General features: G+C 50.7%; 1 protein-coding gene across 1 annotated transcript in view; it reads left to right on the top strand.

Moving 5' to 3' along the window:
• C2CD2 (C2 calcium dependent domain containing 2) overlaps window positions 1-15104 on the top strand; it is a 65962-nt gene extending 50858 nt beyond the window's left edge. The window contains exons 13-14 of the mRNA XM_019962952.2: window positions 1459-1774; window positions 10832-15104. Of these exons, the coding sequence (XP_019818511.2) occupies window positions 1459-1774; window positions 10832-11052 (537 nt within the window). The 3' untranslated portion in view covers window positions 11053-15104. The remainder of the gene's footprint in view (window positions 1-1458; window positions 1775-10831) is intronic.
• The last annotated feature ends 1196 nt before the right edge of the window (window positions 15105-16300 follow it).

The raw sequence follows: 16300 nt of genomic DNA, 5'->3' as shown, positions 1-16300 counted from the left end.
GTCCCTAACTCTTTTTAACCTTTCAGAATGAGCAAAGAAAATGTGAGTGATGGAGGGGCAGGTGGGAAATTTAGTAGTTGGGAAGGGACAAGGAGAAAGATGAATTTTTGGACACGGCGGGTAGCTTGATTTCTTGAGGGCATAAGAGGGTGGATAGGAGGGCATGCTGAGAACTGAGCCCCTGGCTCTTGGGAAAGGGGCCATAATAGATCGTGGGAAGTGCTAGGGGCGAGTCACCAATGTTGCAATTGTACCCAGGGTGTGGGTGGCCTTGGAAACCATCTTCCAAGAGCCAGGTGATGCCTCTGGGTTTCCTGCATGCACTTCCAGAAGCAGCCAGGAGGGGGCGATAGCATCTCTGGAAGCACCCGGCTCAGTTCAGTAGTTGGGTTTTCTTTAGGATTAATAAATGAGTGAATGTGCTTCCCTGGTTGCCCAGTGGTTAGGACTCCAAGTTTCTACTGCAGGGGGTAGGGGGTTCCATCCCCTGGTCAGGGAACTAAGATCCCACATGCCAAGCAGTGTGACCAAAAACAAAACTATACCAAACTAAAAACCAAAAATAAGAATGAGAGTAGAACTGTTAGTCACTCAGTCGTGTCTGACCCTCTGTGACCCCATGGACTGTAGCCCGCCAGGGTCCTCTATGCATGGATTCTCCAGGCAAGAACACTGGAGTGGGTAGCCATTCCCTTCTCTAGGGGATCTTCCCGACCCACGGAGAGAACGCAGGTCTCCTGCATTTGCAGGCAGATTCTTTACTGTCTGAGGCACCAGAGGCTTAAAAAAAAAAAGAACAAATAAGGACAAGACTTGTGACTGTCTCCATCTCCTCTTTCTCTAAGGTTTTATTCTAGATCATTTAGTCCAGCTGACTTACCATTTTTGTTGTGGTTGTTTAGTCGCTAAGTCATGTCCAACTCTTTGCGAACCCTGGACTGTAGCCCACCAGGCTCCTCTGTCCATGGGATTCTCCAGGCAAGAATACTGGAGTGGATTGCCGTTTCTTCCTCTAGATGATGTTTGCAACTCAGGGACTGAACTCACATCTCCAGCACTGGCAGGGGAAATCTTTACTGCTGAGCCGCCAAGAAAGCCTCATTTTTACTGAAGGTCAAATTGTCCCAGATTGAATCAGTGGGCATTTCTGACTTGGGTCAGAAAAGGCGGTTGTCAGTGGTCACTAAGCAGACTATGTGCCACCTCCACACCCAGAGAGGGTGCTTTTTCCCAGATTCCCCCAGCCTGGCTCCTCAGGCCGACCTTCTGCCTTGGGAGACCTGCGTCCACTGATTCTCAGCTTCCTTAGCTGTCTCCTTGGAGGGCCGGGCACCTTCGGACGCCGAAACCACCCCCACGGCTGTGTGTGGGGGGCTGCCAAGGCTTCTCCAGCTCACTGCTCCTCCCGAGTATCCTGGCACCTTCCTCACCCTGACTTTGTCTCTCGCCCCTGGACAGACCTCGCTATCTCAGGACAGCGATGCGGCCCTGATGCTGGACTACGCAGCCTCCATGGATGGTGCCCACCAAGAGGATGCCCCCCAGGACCAGCCGGAGGCAGCTGTGACCTCTGCCCCACCGGAGGAGGCCCCAGTGGGGACCCTACCAGCCCTGGAGCCCCAGGAGATAGAGCTGGACTCCTGGGACTTGGAGAAAGAGCCACCCGCTGGGGCGTGGGGTGGCCAGGCCCTGCAGGACCCCGAGGGGGACGAGTTGTCTGAGAGCTCCCTGAGTGTGTCGGAGTTGGAGCCAGCCGCTGCCAAGAAGCATAAAGGTACCAGCCCCTCCCCGCCCGGCCCTGCTCCCCATTGCTCCCCTCTGCCAGTCTGTGGCTTTGGTCTCCTGCTAGTTTCCAGACTGAAATTCAGTTCTCAGCCTCTGCTCTCTTTCCCTTCTCCTCTACAAGGGCACCCTACCCTTGCACCCCCACGCCTACAAAAACACCTGCACTCAATGTTTGAGCCCATTTCGAGCCCATGGGCAGGGCTGGGGACACGTTCAGAACCCTTCTGCGTGTGAGTGGCCGGGTCATCTCTCTGTGTTCTCGGGGCCACTTGGTGTTCATGGCTAGAGGCACCCTGTTCTCTGTCTGTGCACCCTCCTCCTGGGAGTAGAACCATCCAGAGCATGGAGAGGGGCCACCAGGAGCCACATACCACAATGGAGCCAAGGAGACCAGCTGGGCAGAGACTGGGGTTCCCTCAGCTGCACAGATGGGCTCCCCTGCACTTGCATGCCTCTCAGACTCTTCCCTCCAACTGAAACCAAACCAGACCTCCCCACTCAGCCCTAACAGGACCCACAGAGAGAGAGCTCCCTAGAAAATTAGCCAATTAACTTAACACATGTGTGGAGGTGAGGTAATCATTGAATTAGAATAAGCGACTGTTTTGCATTAGCACTAAAACAGGGCTTTAAATCTGTACATTTCTTCAGTGTGCAGTTTAATCCAGACAGTGCTTTGGCACGATGGTGACCTGAAGATACTTGCCAAGAGAATTTAGCCCAGAGGTTTGGCCAGCTCTAGATGTGAGGCTTCAAGACTCACTGAGTCTCAGCTCCCTCCTCCATGTTCGGGGATATACCTACTGCGGGTGCCCGCCTCCCCGAGAACCCCACCGGCCGAGCGGTTATAGGAGGTCCCAGTGCAGAGCATGGGATAGGAGAGCCGAGGCAGGGGCTGGGGCCAATCCAGGAGTCCTGGGTACAGCTCTGTCCTGGTTCCTCGGCGAGGGTAGACATTAGGAATCTCACTAGTCGGGAACCGTGGTCAGCGGCTCTGCCTTCTGCTCCTTTGTTCTTGGTGCCGCGGACCAGTGCAGTGGTTCCTGCTTGGGGCAATCATGTCCCCTCCCCAGGGGACGCCGGACGTGGCTGGAGAATTTCAATTGTCATAGCTGGGAGTAGGGGGTGCTGCTGGCTTCAGCCAGGTCGAGGCCAGGGTTGCCGCTCATCACACCTCGGGGCACAGGACAGCCCTGGTATCCTTGGGATGGAGCTGGAGAGCCCTCCGCATTCGATTCCTGTCTCTCCCCCTTGACCCACCCCTGCAGATCGGGGACAGATCGGGGAGGAGGCAGAAGTTAGAAGAGGAGGAGAGAGAGAGGAGAGGATTCCTAGGTGTGGTTCCAGACCCTGAGATGAAGAGACTCCATCTGCCCCCTGCCCAGTGTTGAGACCTTATCCCCAGGGCCCCATCAGGTGACCAGGAGTGGCGTGGGGAGTGGTGACCTGAGCACTGGCTCTGTGGTGGCTTCCTGGCTTCTGCTGTGGAAAAGGTGGCCTGGCTGTTGGTCCACAGCCTGGCATGCACCAGCCCCCGACCTCCGCCCCCGGTGTCTTGGGGCCAGAGCTGCCCAAGGGGGCTCACCTGGGCCTAAGGCAGGCAGGTGGGCACTGGGCAGGGTGGACACACGGGGAACAGGTGGATGTGCCCCTTCTGTGCCCAACAGACCAGCAGCCGTCCGTCTCCTCTTCTCACAGAAGCTGGCCCTGCCTCCCGCCCTCAGCCCATTCTGAAAGGCTGAGCCTCGCCAACCCAGGTGCATTCGGAGACCGCTGTTCCCTCCTCCCTCGCTCCCTCTGCCGTTCCTCCCAGGGAGCTCTTTCCCTGCGGTGTGTGTCCTTGCTGTGTCCTGGCCACCCTGCTTCTCTCCCGTGGCCGGTGGGATGGGTGACACCCTCACTCTTGGGGACCTGGTGCCCACAGATGTGCTGGTCCTCCACCCTGAGCCCCGGAGGATGGCGCTGGGCTCCCAGGACGCACCTCACTCCTAGGGCTTCACAGACGCAGGATTTTTTAAAGGGACGCATTTGGTAGCACTTAAAAAAAGTGCTTTATATTCTCAGTGTTAATCTCTCAGTGTTATCTGAGAGATTTGTTGTCAGAACCTTAGATGGTTCTGCGTTGTGCAGATAGTTGCTGTTTCCCACTGAAACTGGTGATAAGGAGGCAGCTCTCCTTTGTAAACTAAAAACAGTTTTCAGATTAAGAACCACCTGTGTCTCCTGTCACAGGAGGAAGTTAGCTTTCTGAGACCTGCCTGCCTGTTAGAATTCCCCTGGAATTCTGCTGATTGGAAATCTACTTACTGTGATGATGCAGCCAAGACAGGAAATGCATTTCTCAAACTAGTTTTATTTTTAGCTTAACAAAGCCCTGGTATGCTTATACCACACTGCAAATGCGCTTAAGACAAACCAAACGTAGAAGTGGCTAAGATGGTACATTTTATGTCTGTTTTACCACAAGTCAGAACAAAAGCATCGGTGGAGACTTTGAAAAACACTCAAAAGTAAGACAAAGAGAAACAAACCAATGTCCTGCACAGTAGCATCCTACGTTGTGTGATGTAAATGCTTCAAACTCTTACCGTCTCACATTCTGATTTTGCTGTTGCAAACTTTTCTTTTCACTTCTTCCTTTTCTCCATCTCCTGCTCATCCCCTTTAACTTAAGAGGATCGCTATGCCAACCAGAGTTAATTGCCTACACAGTAAGTTATTTTTGTTTTATATATTTTTTTAAATTAAGAATAGTCTTGCTATGAGGAAAGCAGATATCCTAACTGAGCTGGAAGCTAGATAAGCTCCCCACGTCCCCATCCCTCCCGTCCCTTCCCAGTTGGACCTTGCCAGGATGCTAGTTTCCCCACCTCCCTCCTGCAAAGTGCCCTGGTCAGGTGGTAGGAGACCGGCATCTCAGGGAAAGACAGGACGGGGTTAGCCCACGTGACACCACCACCTCGCCAAGAAATACAGACAGACCGGCCTCCATAACTGTCCTTGGTTCTAAAAGGTAGTCATTTCTATAAATGGGCTGTCCATGGTTCCCCTTGAAGTCTAAAGCTGTCCTTTGGGTAGCAAACTGCAACTTACAAGTTTGCTTTTGGTCACCGTTCTCCTGTCTGTAAGATGTTGGCACACATTTTTCCTTGAGCGATTTATGTCTGTTAAACTGTGGAAACAAGCAGGAATAAAGTGGGGAGTATCTGCAACGTCAAATAGAATAATTATTTTTAATTCCTTCGTATATGAGTTTATGGGGTTTCTCGGGGGCGGTGCAGTGGTCAAGAATACACCTGTCAATACACCTGCCAATGTAGGAGACACAGGTTCAATCCCTGGGTTGGGAAGATCCCTTGGAGAAGGGAATGGCAACCCACTCCAGTATTCTTGCATGGGAAATCCCATGCACAGAGGAGCCTGGCAGGCTACAGTCCATAGGGTCGCAAAAGAGTTGGACACAACTGAGCAACTAAACAACGTGTTTATACTTGAGCCTTATATATATATACACACACACATATATATTTTATTAACCTTGCTGGCGGAGAAGGCAATGGCACCCCACTCCAGTACTCCTGCCTGGAAAATCCCATGGATGGAGGAGCCTGGTGGGCTGCAGTCCGTGGGGTCGCTAAGAGTCAGACACGACTGAGCGACCTCACTTGCACTTTTCACTTTCATGCATTGGAGAAGGAAATGGCAACCCGCTCCAGTGTTCTTGCCTGGAGAATCCCAGGGACGGGGGAGCCTGGTGGGCTGCCGTCTGTGGGGTCGCACAGAGTCGGACACGACTGAAGCGACTTAGCAGCAGCAACCTTGCTGGAACCAGAGAAAGATTTTTTTTTCTCTTCCTGGTACCGTGTAAGATTTTGGTTATTTGCCTTAAGTTTCACGTAACCCCTTTTCACATTTGACCTTCAGGCATCTTTAAGATCAGGAGTGAGGTCTGAGCCTTGCTTCTTGCCCGGCAGGTGAATGAGGTGGGCTTGTTAAATCTGAACAGCCTCTCTCCATTGCCCCATGGTTGTGAGTTCCCCTGTCAGCAAGGAGTGACAGATTCTGGGGCCTGGGGAAAGTGTGACCTTCCAAACTAGAGTTCTTGTGTCATCAGGGTTCTCCAGGGAAACAGAATTGATTGGTTCTAGATTTCAAGGATCTGGGTTGTGTGGGTGAGTCTGAAACCTACAGGGCAGACAGGAGCTGATGCCACAGTCTTGAGGCAGAATCTCTGCCCGGGGATCCTTCCTTTTTGTTCTCAGTTGATTGGATGAAGGCCATGCACGTCACCTGGGGTATCTCCTAGGGCTCAGGCACAGGTGGGAGACCTGGACCACATGGACAGGGGCTTCCCAGCAACACTCAGCTCAGTGCCGGATGGAGTCGCTGGGCACGCTGGGCAAGCTGGCACAGAACACTGGGTGCGGCGTCCTGGTCATGTGGCTCTGAATGGCCCTGCCTCCCTGCAAAGATGAGTGCACTTGCCCGTCTGAGCTACGACCTGCCGTGCTGCGGCTGTATCGGTGTCCACCAAGCGCAGCTGTGCTGTGTCCATCCCCAGTCATTTACCCCGAAGGTCACTGTGCTTGAGTGACCAAGTTTAAACAGACGATCACATTTTTATTCAGTGATGAAAATGGAATAACCTCGGCTTGTACTGGTCCTTCTTCATGTGTGATGAGTTAAACTGCAGAGCCTGGAGAAGGGCTCACAGCGCTGGAATATTCTGTCCTCCCCAGGCCACCGGCATGCCTTTCATCATGCCCGGAAGCCTATCCCAGTCCCTGCCAAACAGCAGGGCTCTGCTCTGAGCTCCCTCTGAGAACTGCTCAGTCCCACCCTCTGGAGAACTCCCCAGCAGCAACTTGGCAGACCGGCCCTCCAGATGCCCGCCAGCTACCTCCAGTTCAGATGCATCCTCAGCAGCACAGAGGAGCCAAGCTTTGAAGGACAAAGCATGTCCCTCTCTGAGTCTCTACTTCCTTATTTGTAAGCAAGAGATGAGAGCACCCTTGGAGGTGGCTGGGAAACGTAACCTGGGCTGCAGCTTGTAGAGGTGCAAACCTCAGTCTCGCCCCTCACGTGACCATCCTCTGTCCAAAAAGCCGACGTCCCCAGAGTGTGGCAAGTTGTGGCAAGTTAGGGGTCAATCTGAACCAGAGCACATGTGGCAGCATCTGGTTCTGGACTGATGCTGAGCAGGCAGTTAACAACACAGCACCCCTGCTCCAGAGGGTGGAGGACGAAGGACAGAAACCACGCGTGTGCCTGGCAGGGAGGGCAGCGCAATCTTCCACACGGTATCCAGGGTTCAGGGATACAAAAGGACACGGCTGCCGTTCCAGGATCCTCATCCTAAGTCAGATCTTCCCCTTCCCTGTCTCGTCTGTGTTAGACCCTGGGGGTGGCTGAAACAGAGCTCCATAGGTGAGGTGCTTTAAACAACAGAGATCTCGTCTCTGAGTTCCAGAGGCTGGAAGTCCAAGATCAAGGTGTGGGCAGGGCTGGCTGCTCCTGAGGCTGGGAGGGAGGGTCAGTCCCAGCCGTTCCCCCAGCTTTGGGGTTTGGGGGGGATTGCTAACAACATAGCACGTTGCCTCTTGGCTTGTAGGTGCATCACCTTGAGCTCTGCCTTCATCTTCACATGGCGTTTCCCAGTGCGCCTCTGTTCAAACTTCCCCTTTTTATAAGGACCCCAGTCATACTTGATTAGCACCTGTCCTAATGACCTTGCTATAACTGAATCGCCAATGTCATGACCATATCTCTAAGTAAGGTCACATTCTGAGGACCTGGGGTTAGGACCCCAACATAAGAATTCTGGATGGACAAGATTCAAACTGTGACACCGCCCCCACTCACACCTTAGATCTTGGCTCCAAACCCCGGATGGGATTTCAGCACAGGGACACGTGTGAAATGGGCTTTGTGGATGGAGTGTTCAAGGGGAGGTTCTCTTACTGCTGGCTTACACATCCCTAGGTCTGCAGCTGGCCTGGGGGACAGACTGGTCTGCTCCCCTCCCCACACTTCCATTCCCTGTCCCCCACCCCAGGGAGATGGGAATGGGAAGTGGGATTAGAGTCTAGATTAACCAGATGGGTCCCTCGGACCTCCCTCCCTCTCCTCTGTTCTGATGTGACAGCCCCACATTTACATGCTATTTGAGGGGCTGAAGCCTGTGTGCTGAGGTCCATGGGGTCGCAAAGAGTCAGACATGACTGAGTGACTGTGAGCTTAACCCAGAGCAGCTACCTGTAGACCAGAAACACCTCCTAAGCACTTCCCATCCCCCGCCTACCCGAACCTAAGGGAACCTGGCCAGGTTGGGAGCCTCTGGGACATTTGAGTCCCTAGGTCATTAACCATCAGGCATCACTGTATCCACCCCATTGGCCAGACTCCAGAGTCAGGCCCCATGGGTTGTGGTGACCCCTGCCATCATGCACCCTGCCTGCTGTTTTTTTTTGAGATACGCTGCATCTTCCCGGGATTAGAATGGATCCAGGAATGGACCTCTGAGGTCCAGGGAGCAGCCATTCAGGCCCGTTGACTTGAAGTAAAGCCACGGAGACTTACATTCACCTTTCTGCTTTGTCCCTCTTCCAGCCTTCCTCAAGCCCCCGCACACCACCTCCCAACTCTGGTGGTGGTGGTGGTTTAGTCACTAAGTCGTGTCTGACTCTTGTGACCCATGGACTGTAGCCCGCCAGGCTCCTCTGTCCATGGGATTTTCCAGGCAAGAATACTGGAATGCATTGCCATTTCTCAAACTCATGTCCATTGAGTCGGTGATGCCATCCAACCATCTCATCCTCTGTGTATATATATATATATTTACAATTATATAGATATTTTTATATATTTGCAATTATATATATTTTAATAATTGTAAATATATACATATAATACATGTACATATACATATGCTGCTGCTGCTGCTGCTGCTAAGTCGCGTCAGTCGTGTCCGACTCTGTGCGACCCCATAGATGGCAGCCCACCAGGCTCCCCCATCCCTGGGATTCTCCAGGCAAGAACACTAGAGTGGGTTGCCATTTCCTTCTCCAATGCATGAAAGTGAAAAGTGAAAATGAAGTCGCTCAGTCGTGTCCAACTCGTAGCGACCCCATGGACTGCAGCCTACCAGGCCTCTCCAGCCATGGGATTCTCCAGGCAAGAAGAGTACTGGAGTGGGTTGCCAGTGCCTTCTCCGACATATACATATATATAACTATAAATATATATAATTGTAAATATATATATATATATGCACACACACAGAAGATGAGATGGTTGGATGGCATCACCAACTCAATGGACATGAGTTTGAGTGAACTCCAGGAGTTGGTGATGGACAGGGAGGCCTGGCGTGCTACAATCCATGGGGTCGCAAAGAGATACAAGTGAGCGACTGAACTGAACTGACTGATGTATATATGTATATCCTATTCAGCCTTCTTGAAAGGTGATTGTATCCAAAGAGAGAACCAAAACAATTCTTTGGGGGCAGCTTTGACCCAATGAAACTCAGCCCGTTTCTCTTGCGCTTCCGCACAGAAGCTTCTGAGTTTTCAAGGCATATGGCTAATATCAAAGGCAGAGGTCTTCCTACACTTGTCATGGTGTTTTCGTTCCCGCGGTGGTTTCTCTGTTTCTCTGTCCCACCTCTCAGTCCTCAGGGGTTTTATTTGAGCAGCCAATCAGGAGAGGAGACCCATCCATTCTGGGCAGAGCAAGTAGGACGGGCATCCTTAAGTTCAGGTCTAGGGTGTGGCCTCTGAAATTCACGGGATTGCTGCCTTCCCCACAGTCAGTGCTGATCCTGCAAAGGTCTGTGGACAGGGCTCGGTCAGATTCCACAATTATCTGTCTCAGCTAGAAGAGCAAAGTGTTGCCCTCAGGCCTCCTGTTTGGATTAAGCCGGATGGTTTTGCATATGTCACAGCTTTTGAAGTACTTGCTGGATCTGTCATGAAAAGAATGAATTGCCAGATTAGCTATAAAGCTCCTTATTGGGAAGGTCAAGCCATTCTTCTTTCAAAGTCCTTAACTCCTGCATGCAAAATGGTCATGGGTTTCACAGCCTGACTGGAAAGGACCCTGGTGGGGCCTTATTCACAGGATGTTAAACTAGTTTGTGGAAGTGAAAGCAGGTTAGTGGGCTCTGTCCCGTTGCTATGGTAACTGGCCTTTAACCTTTAAGGAACCATCGCCGTTGAAATCATTGCTGCTGCTATATTTTTCTAGTTCATGTTCCATCATTTTACATCGAATTTGCATAGATCCGAACAAGCAAAATTGAGGTTTTGTAGATCAAAAGTGATCAAGTAACAGACATGTCATGTGACTTAGCTTAATAGACACATGCTGGATCTGGAGTTATAAAAGCTCTTCCTCCCCAAAAGAATAAGTGTCATTTAACTTTCCTAAGGGGCTTCCCAGGTGGCTCAGTGGTAAAGAATCCACCTGCCAGTGCAGGAGTTGTGGGTTTGATCCCTGGGTCGGGAAGCTCCCCTGGAGAAGGAAATGGCAACCCACTCCAGTATTCTTGCCTGGGAAATCCCATGGACAGAGGAGCCTGTCGGGCTACAGTCGACAGGGTCACAAAGAGTCGGACACGACTCGAACTAAACAACAACTTTCCTAAGAAGGTGAAAATCGTTTCTGTCAGAGTCCTTAATTTGGTTTTGATATCGGAGCATCCTTTCTGGGTCATTAGAGCCCTGCTCTGCTACTTATACTGTTCCTCATGACAAGGAGTGGGTAGGGCTAGGGGACCCCTAAAAGTCAGGGATCTGAGTGCCTTCCCTGGGAATGGATTCCAAGGGACAGTCCAGCCCACTGCCCCTACTCTCCTTTTTTAAGCTGCTGTGCTCACTACGCCTTGGGAGCTCTTGTGTTGCGCACAGGCCTGACCCAGCTGCCTTTCTGCGCTTGCAGTCACAGGCTGCCTGTGTTAGTCACTGGAGCTGCCTTCTCTCCTTCCCTCCCGGACACGTCCCAGCCTCTCACCGCAGCCCTCTGACCCCGTGCCTTGTTCTTTCAGGAGGAATTTTAAGGAAGGGTGCCAAGCTCTTCTTCCGCCGGCGGCACCAGCAGAAAGACCCCGGCCTGAGCCAGTCACACAACGACCTCGTGTTCCTGCAGCAGCCTGATGGGGCACGGAGGAAGGGGGTGACGCTCTCCCGGATCCTGAACAAGAAGCTGCTCTCCAGGCACCGGGGCCAGAGCACCCTGAATGGCGCCCCCTCGGACCCCTGCCCGTAGGCCGGTGCCCCCTCCCCAGGGAAGCTGCAGGTGCGGACCCACCATCGCCACCCGCCGGGATACAGCCAGAGGGCCAGCGAGCTGCTGGACGGCTGCCCTGTCCACCGTCTAGCTGGGGTTTTTCCAACCATTTTGTCTTTTAAAGGGAAAAAAAAAAAGTCTCCATCCAGGAGGCTTCCCTGAAGAGAATCTGCAAAGCCCAATTTGCCACCAGAAGCCAGGGGACCCGAAGACTCCACCGTTTGTCTGTGCTCACAGCTGAGGACTGAAGTTAGATGGGAGGATACTTCCCGTGCGAGCTGTGGAACTCACTGTAAGGGGCTGTGGACGGGCAGCTGGGGAAACGAGCTCGGTCCTCCATGCTCTAACCTTGGTTGGTGCCTGGACCACATAGCAAAGGGGACGGCTCCTCCGTGCTGTCACTGTGAATGGAATGGATGGGTCACCTCTCCTGATTGGCTACTCAGAATAAAAAGTGCGGCTGCCCCTGCGGAGTGAGAGGAGGGACGCGGGCAAACAGAGCAATCACTGCAGTAATGGAAACACTGACAAATATAGGAAGACACTTGCCTTTGATATTAGCCATATAATTTGAAAAATTATGCAAATACTAAATATATCCTATGCATATTATGCTGAACACTTTTCTAAGTTTACTTTGAGCCTATTTGCAAGTAGGAGATATGTAAAGCCTTAGGTGGTTTTACATTTTTCTGAATAGCGTCAGAAGCTATAATAATACCAACAGAGCAGTCAACACACGGAATGTTTTCCCTGCCGTCTGCCGTCCGGGCTCGCAGGAGAGCAGCCAGCCCGTCAGATGAAGTCAGGAGCAATAAGCCACAAACACAAGGCTGTGTTCACCATACATACGTGGTTTTTCTTTAGTTCAAGGTTTTGCCAAATATTGCCAACAGCTGAAACAAAGTACTATCAGGGCAAAGGAGGAAATCATTTTATGTCTCAGGTGTGAGTCTTAGGAATGGAAGTTTAATAACAAATGAGCCAAACACACATCAGATTTCTTTTATGAGCTCTTCAGAATGCTACTGTGAACGCTGCTCAGCCACTCTTGGGAGGCCCTTGTTTTAATTTCCAGTGGGAAAAACAGTGAGCTTGGCACACGATGTTAGTATCCTATGGATCTTCCAAACCACCTTCCTCATCAATTCGCCTTTTCCCAGGGGGAAACCATGTTCCTCATCCGTGAGCCCTTCCCCTGGGGTCCAGTCACAGGTTTTCACTCCTCTGGATGAGGCACTTTTAGGAGAAATGCTTATTAAGGAGCACCTGTCATCCTGATGACAGGTTTTGCATAAGATCCATTTTTCTTCGTAAGACTCAAAGGCAATTATGAAAACTCAGCTTCTGTCACAGATAGGAAATTGGGTGAGCCCCTTTCTAGAGGTGCCTTTGTGACTCCTTCAACATATACTTCATGGAAGAGAGCCAGGGATGAGCAGAAACCTTTATAAAAATCAAGTTTATAGACTTCTTTCCTTTCCTACTCTTTTTCATTTTGAGGATGAGGTTAGAAAATAACATTAAGAATTTTATTATAGGGACTTCCCTCGTGGTCCAGTGGTTAAGGCTTCACCTCCCAGTATAGGGGGTATGGGTTCAATCCCTGGCCAGAGAGCTAAGATCCCACATGCCTCGTGGCCAAAATCTAGAGTATAAACAACAGAACCAATATTGAAACGGGTTCAATAAAGGCTTTAAAAATGGTCCACATCAAAAAAACTTAAAAACCAGGAATTTTGTTTTAAAACGCACTATTCAAAATCCTTAGGTGTCCCAATAATTATCAACTGACTGTAAAATGACTTTTTTAGCATACATTGCTTTTAAAGATTATACTCCAATTGTTATCACTGTAAATTAGCACCTGACATTCCAAAATCTAGTATGTTCATACCAAGTTAGTCACCACAGACTAGAAATCACTACTAGTCTTTTGGAACCAATGGTCTCATTAATGTTCTGTTTCACTTGAGGGATTCTTGTCCTTTCTCATGTGCTCGGCAGAACCTGTGACATTTCAGAATTAATTCTAAGAGGGTATTGTGTGTGTCAGAATGTCAGACACTGATCAGAAGTTGTCAGTGCAATTTTTTATTTGATTTGAACTCGACTTACTTGAGTGTGAAGGTGTCACAGTCTTACTTTCAACTTTCTCACTCTAAAAGAAGTCATAGCCATTCCCATTCCTGAACAACCCCACAAGCATCCTGCTCACTGCTCCATACCTTCATCCAGGGCTCTGCTTCTCAACTTTCTCAAGACCTGACTCCTTTTCAGGGTCCTGGGGAAGTGTCAGGGGCTTTCCGTCCAACCTGTGAGGGAGAAGCACATGGATTAACACAAGAGGGAGTGTGTGCTGGCGAGATGCATGTCTGCTGGTGTCTGCTAGATGCACTTCAAGAACCCTGAACATTTAAGTCACTCCAGGAGCCTACCTTCCAGATGCACATACATTAGTCTCCCGCAAATGCATTTTTCTGAAGTGACAGAGGACACTGACATAGGAATAAGACAGGAAAAATGAAAGGTAGGGTCAGGGTAGTGCCGTGAGAACGTGGGCTGTATTGATACTGTGAATGTTTCATTTCCAAGCTGTTTATCCAGGTGTATTTTTTAATAGTGTAGGATATTTATGTTAAATGTCATTGACACCAAACATCAATTAAGATTATACACCAAATGCAAAACCTACTTATTGTAAATCACTTCATTCCCTTTACCTTTTCCACACGTGAGAGTGGTTTGGGGGCTTTTGATATTGTTTTGATGAAATTTCTTGCAGAGTGGTGCTTTGAAAGCAATTTCTCATGAACACTAATGGTAATGTGTATCTGTATGTCTGGAACCAGCTGCTCATGTCGGTTTTAATAAGTTGCCAGTACTTCTATTGGATTTGTTTAAGGATGAGCCTGTGTTATTTCCTGAGGAATGAAATGGACCTTCAGGTGTGTGTCTGTTTTCATGTAGCATCAACAGAAGTACCCACCTCATCATTCTGGCTGAAAACCTGCTGTGAGGAAGAAGGTTTAGACCAAGCACTTTATTTCAGCCAGGTCTCAAGTTTAAGTCCACAAGCATCCCTGGATTTCTAGAGATAACTACCTGGCCTGCCGCTGCCAGCCAATGACAAGCTGGGTGCCTGTCCAGATGTTTGATTGGTCTTACTGGTCACATGTATAGAAGAATGCTATACCTTTTCTTCTTGAACAGAAAGGGAAAGGTTAATTTACACTGCTGCCACTCAATTCAAATGTTTTCTGAGTAATGTTCTCATGGCCCTCAGTCTTGAAACTTGAAATATAAATTGGTGGCTGTTGGAAGCCAGAACATTTAACTCCATCAGATGAAAAACAGGTCTCAGCACCAGCCTAGACCTTGTTGCCAGGTCCTGCCACCACCACCCCAAGCCTGTGAAGGCGTGATGACCAAAGCAGGCAGCCCAGGGACATCAGCACTGCTAGTCCTACAAAGCGAACTCAGGTTACACCTCTCTGCTTCCTCCTTTTTTTTTTGGCATTCCTTCCTTCCAGATGAGGAAGCAGTCAAAATGCAACAAACTGCCGCATTCACCCTGGAGGAGGAAATGGCAACCCACTCCAGTGTTCTCACCTGGGAAATCCCATGGACAGAGGAGCCTGGCAGGCTACAGTCCATGGGGTTGCGAGGGGTTGAACATGACTGAGCACAGCACAGCCCCATTCCCCCAGCTTCCAAACGACCAGTAATGTGCCATTTATGATTTAGGCTTATAGTTCCCCCCTCCCCAGTGTTATATCAAAGCTACAATTTTTTTTTTTTTTTTTTTTTTTAAGAAGAAAACAAAAGGGTTTCCAGGTATGCGGAGAGGTTTGGCTTGATGATCAAGCGTGGTGATGAATTTAACCCGACCGTGATTGTATTCCTGGGTAGCACTTTAAAAACAGACTGCGGTCTCGTACTGACCTTGTGTGGTTGGGTTCATTCCGGGAAGATGTGGCTGGAACGCAAATGGTCTTGGAAGGAAATAAACGGGCCCACAGAACACTAAACACTGAGTTGTCTTTGCTGAGTCCTGCGCTGCCCCCGTGTCCCTCAACTTCTCCGAGGGTCTGGGAATCCTGGTTTTTCTCTCATCAGGTGTGACCCTGGTCAGGTGGTTGGAAGAGGAACTGTCCTAACATTCTTCATAAATGATTCATATGTCACTAAGCACCTGCTTTAAGCCTGGGGCTAAAATCATTTATTGGAATGACAGTGTCTCCAGTGAACTTTAGGGCCCCGGTGAATTGTAGGTGCTGCCTGCCACTCGGGGTCTCTTGGCCTGGGTCCCCCAGTGGTTATGTGACCCCGTGTGATCCCCAGGGACTTTTTGAGGAGCACTGTTCCCTTGGGGTGAAACCGCTATCTATCCACCATGCCGCCATCATCACCCTGCCCCAGCTGCCTGAGAGCTGGAGGGGTAGATGCCAGGTGGGGCCCCAGGATGGCTGGGATCCAGGCTGCAGGTTCAGGGGGTAGGGGTGGGGCAGGGGCCGGGAGGGGCGCGCAGACAGAGTATCCTGTGCCAGCCCTCCAGGCCTCGCATCTTTGCTGCTTATCAGCCTCCTGTGTGTCAGTTTCCTGTCCCCCTGCTCTGCCCAAGCCCTAAGAAAACTGGTCCCCAGTCCAACCCCCATCCCCATCCCCCATCCTTCCTCTCAGCTGTCCTAACCCTGAACGTCCTCTAGGTATGGAGTGGTCACTCGAGGGCCAAGACTGACTCACAGCCCTGCATTTCAGAGGAGGAGTCCGCCTACATAAAGCCCCAGCATTGCAGGCTCGGCTCTGGGTTCTCTGCTCTGGACATGGCAGGTGGCGATGGCGCCAAGTCTGGCTTGGGATCAAGGTGTCTCAGGCCCTCTGTTGAACAGCTGCTTCCTGTGTGGCCAGCAGTCTGTTCTGCTCTGACACTCGGGAGGAGTCTGATGGAGGTGCTGGACGACCAGCTGTCCTAACCTGACCTCCTGGCGGTCACTTGCAGGTGCACACTGTGTTCTTGCCGATCCCGTCTACACAGCATAGATGGATCCAGTTCAGCCACTTCAGCACATTCATCGTGGCGTGCGCACCTGTCAGCTGCAGGACACACCTCTCCCGTTCTTACCGTCTAACCAAACAAGTCCTGCATTCTATGTGAAGTGCCTGCCCCAGAGCAATTCTGTCAGCATCCTTCAGCCCTGCCACTCGGCCCCTTCTCACCCTGTCC

This window comes from Bos indicus, chromosome 1 (genome assembly GCF_029378745.1).
Source record: "Bos indicus isolate NIAB-ARS_2022 breed Sahiwal x Tharparkar chromosome 1, NIAB-ARS_B.indTharparkar_mat_pri_1.0, whole genome shotgun sequence".
Taxonomy (NCBI): domain Eukaryota; kingdom Metazoa; phylum Chordata; class Mammalia; order Artiodactyla; family Bovidae; genus Bos; species Bos indicus.
This window is presented reverse-complemented; position numbering and strand designations above follow the sequence as displayed.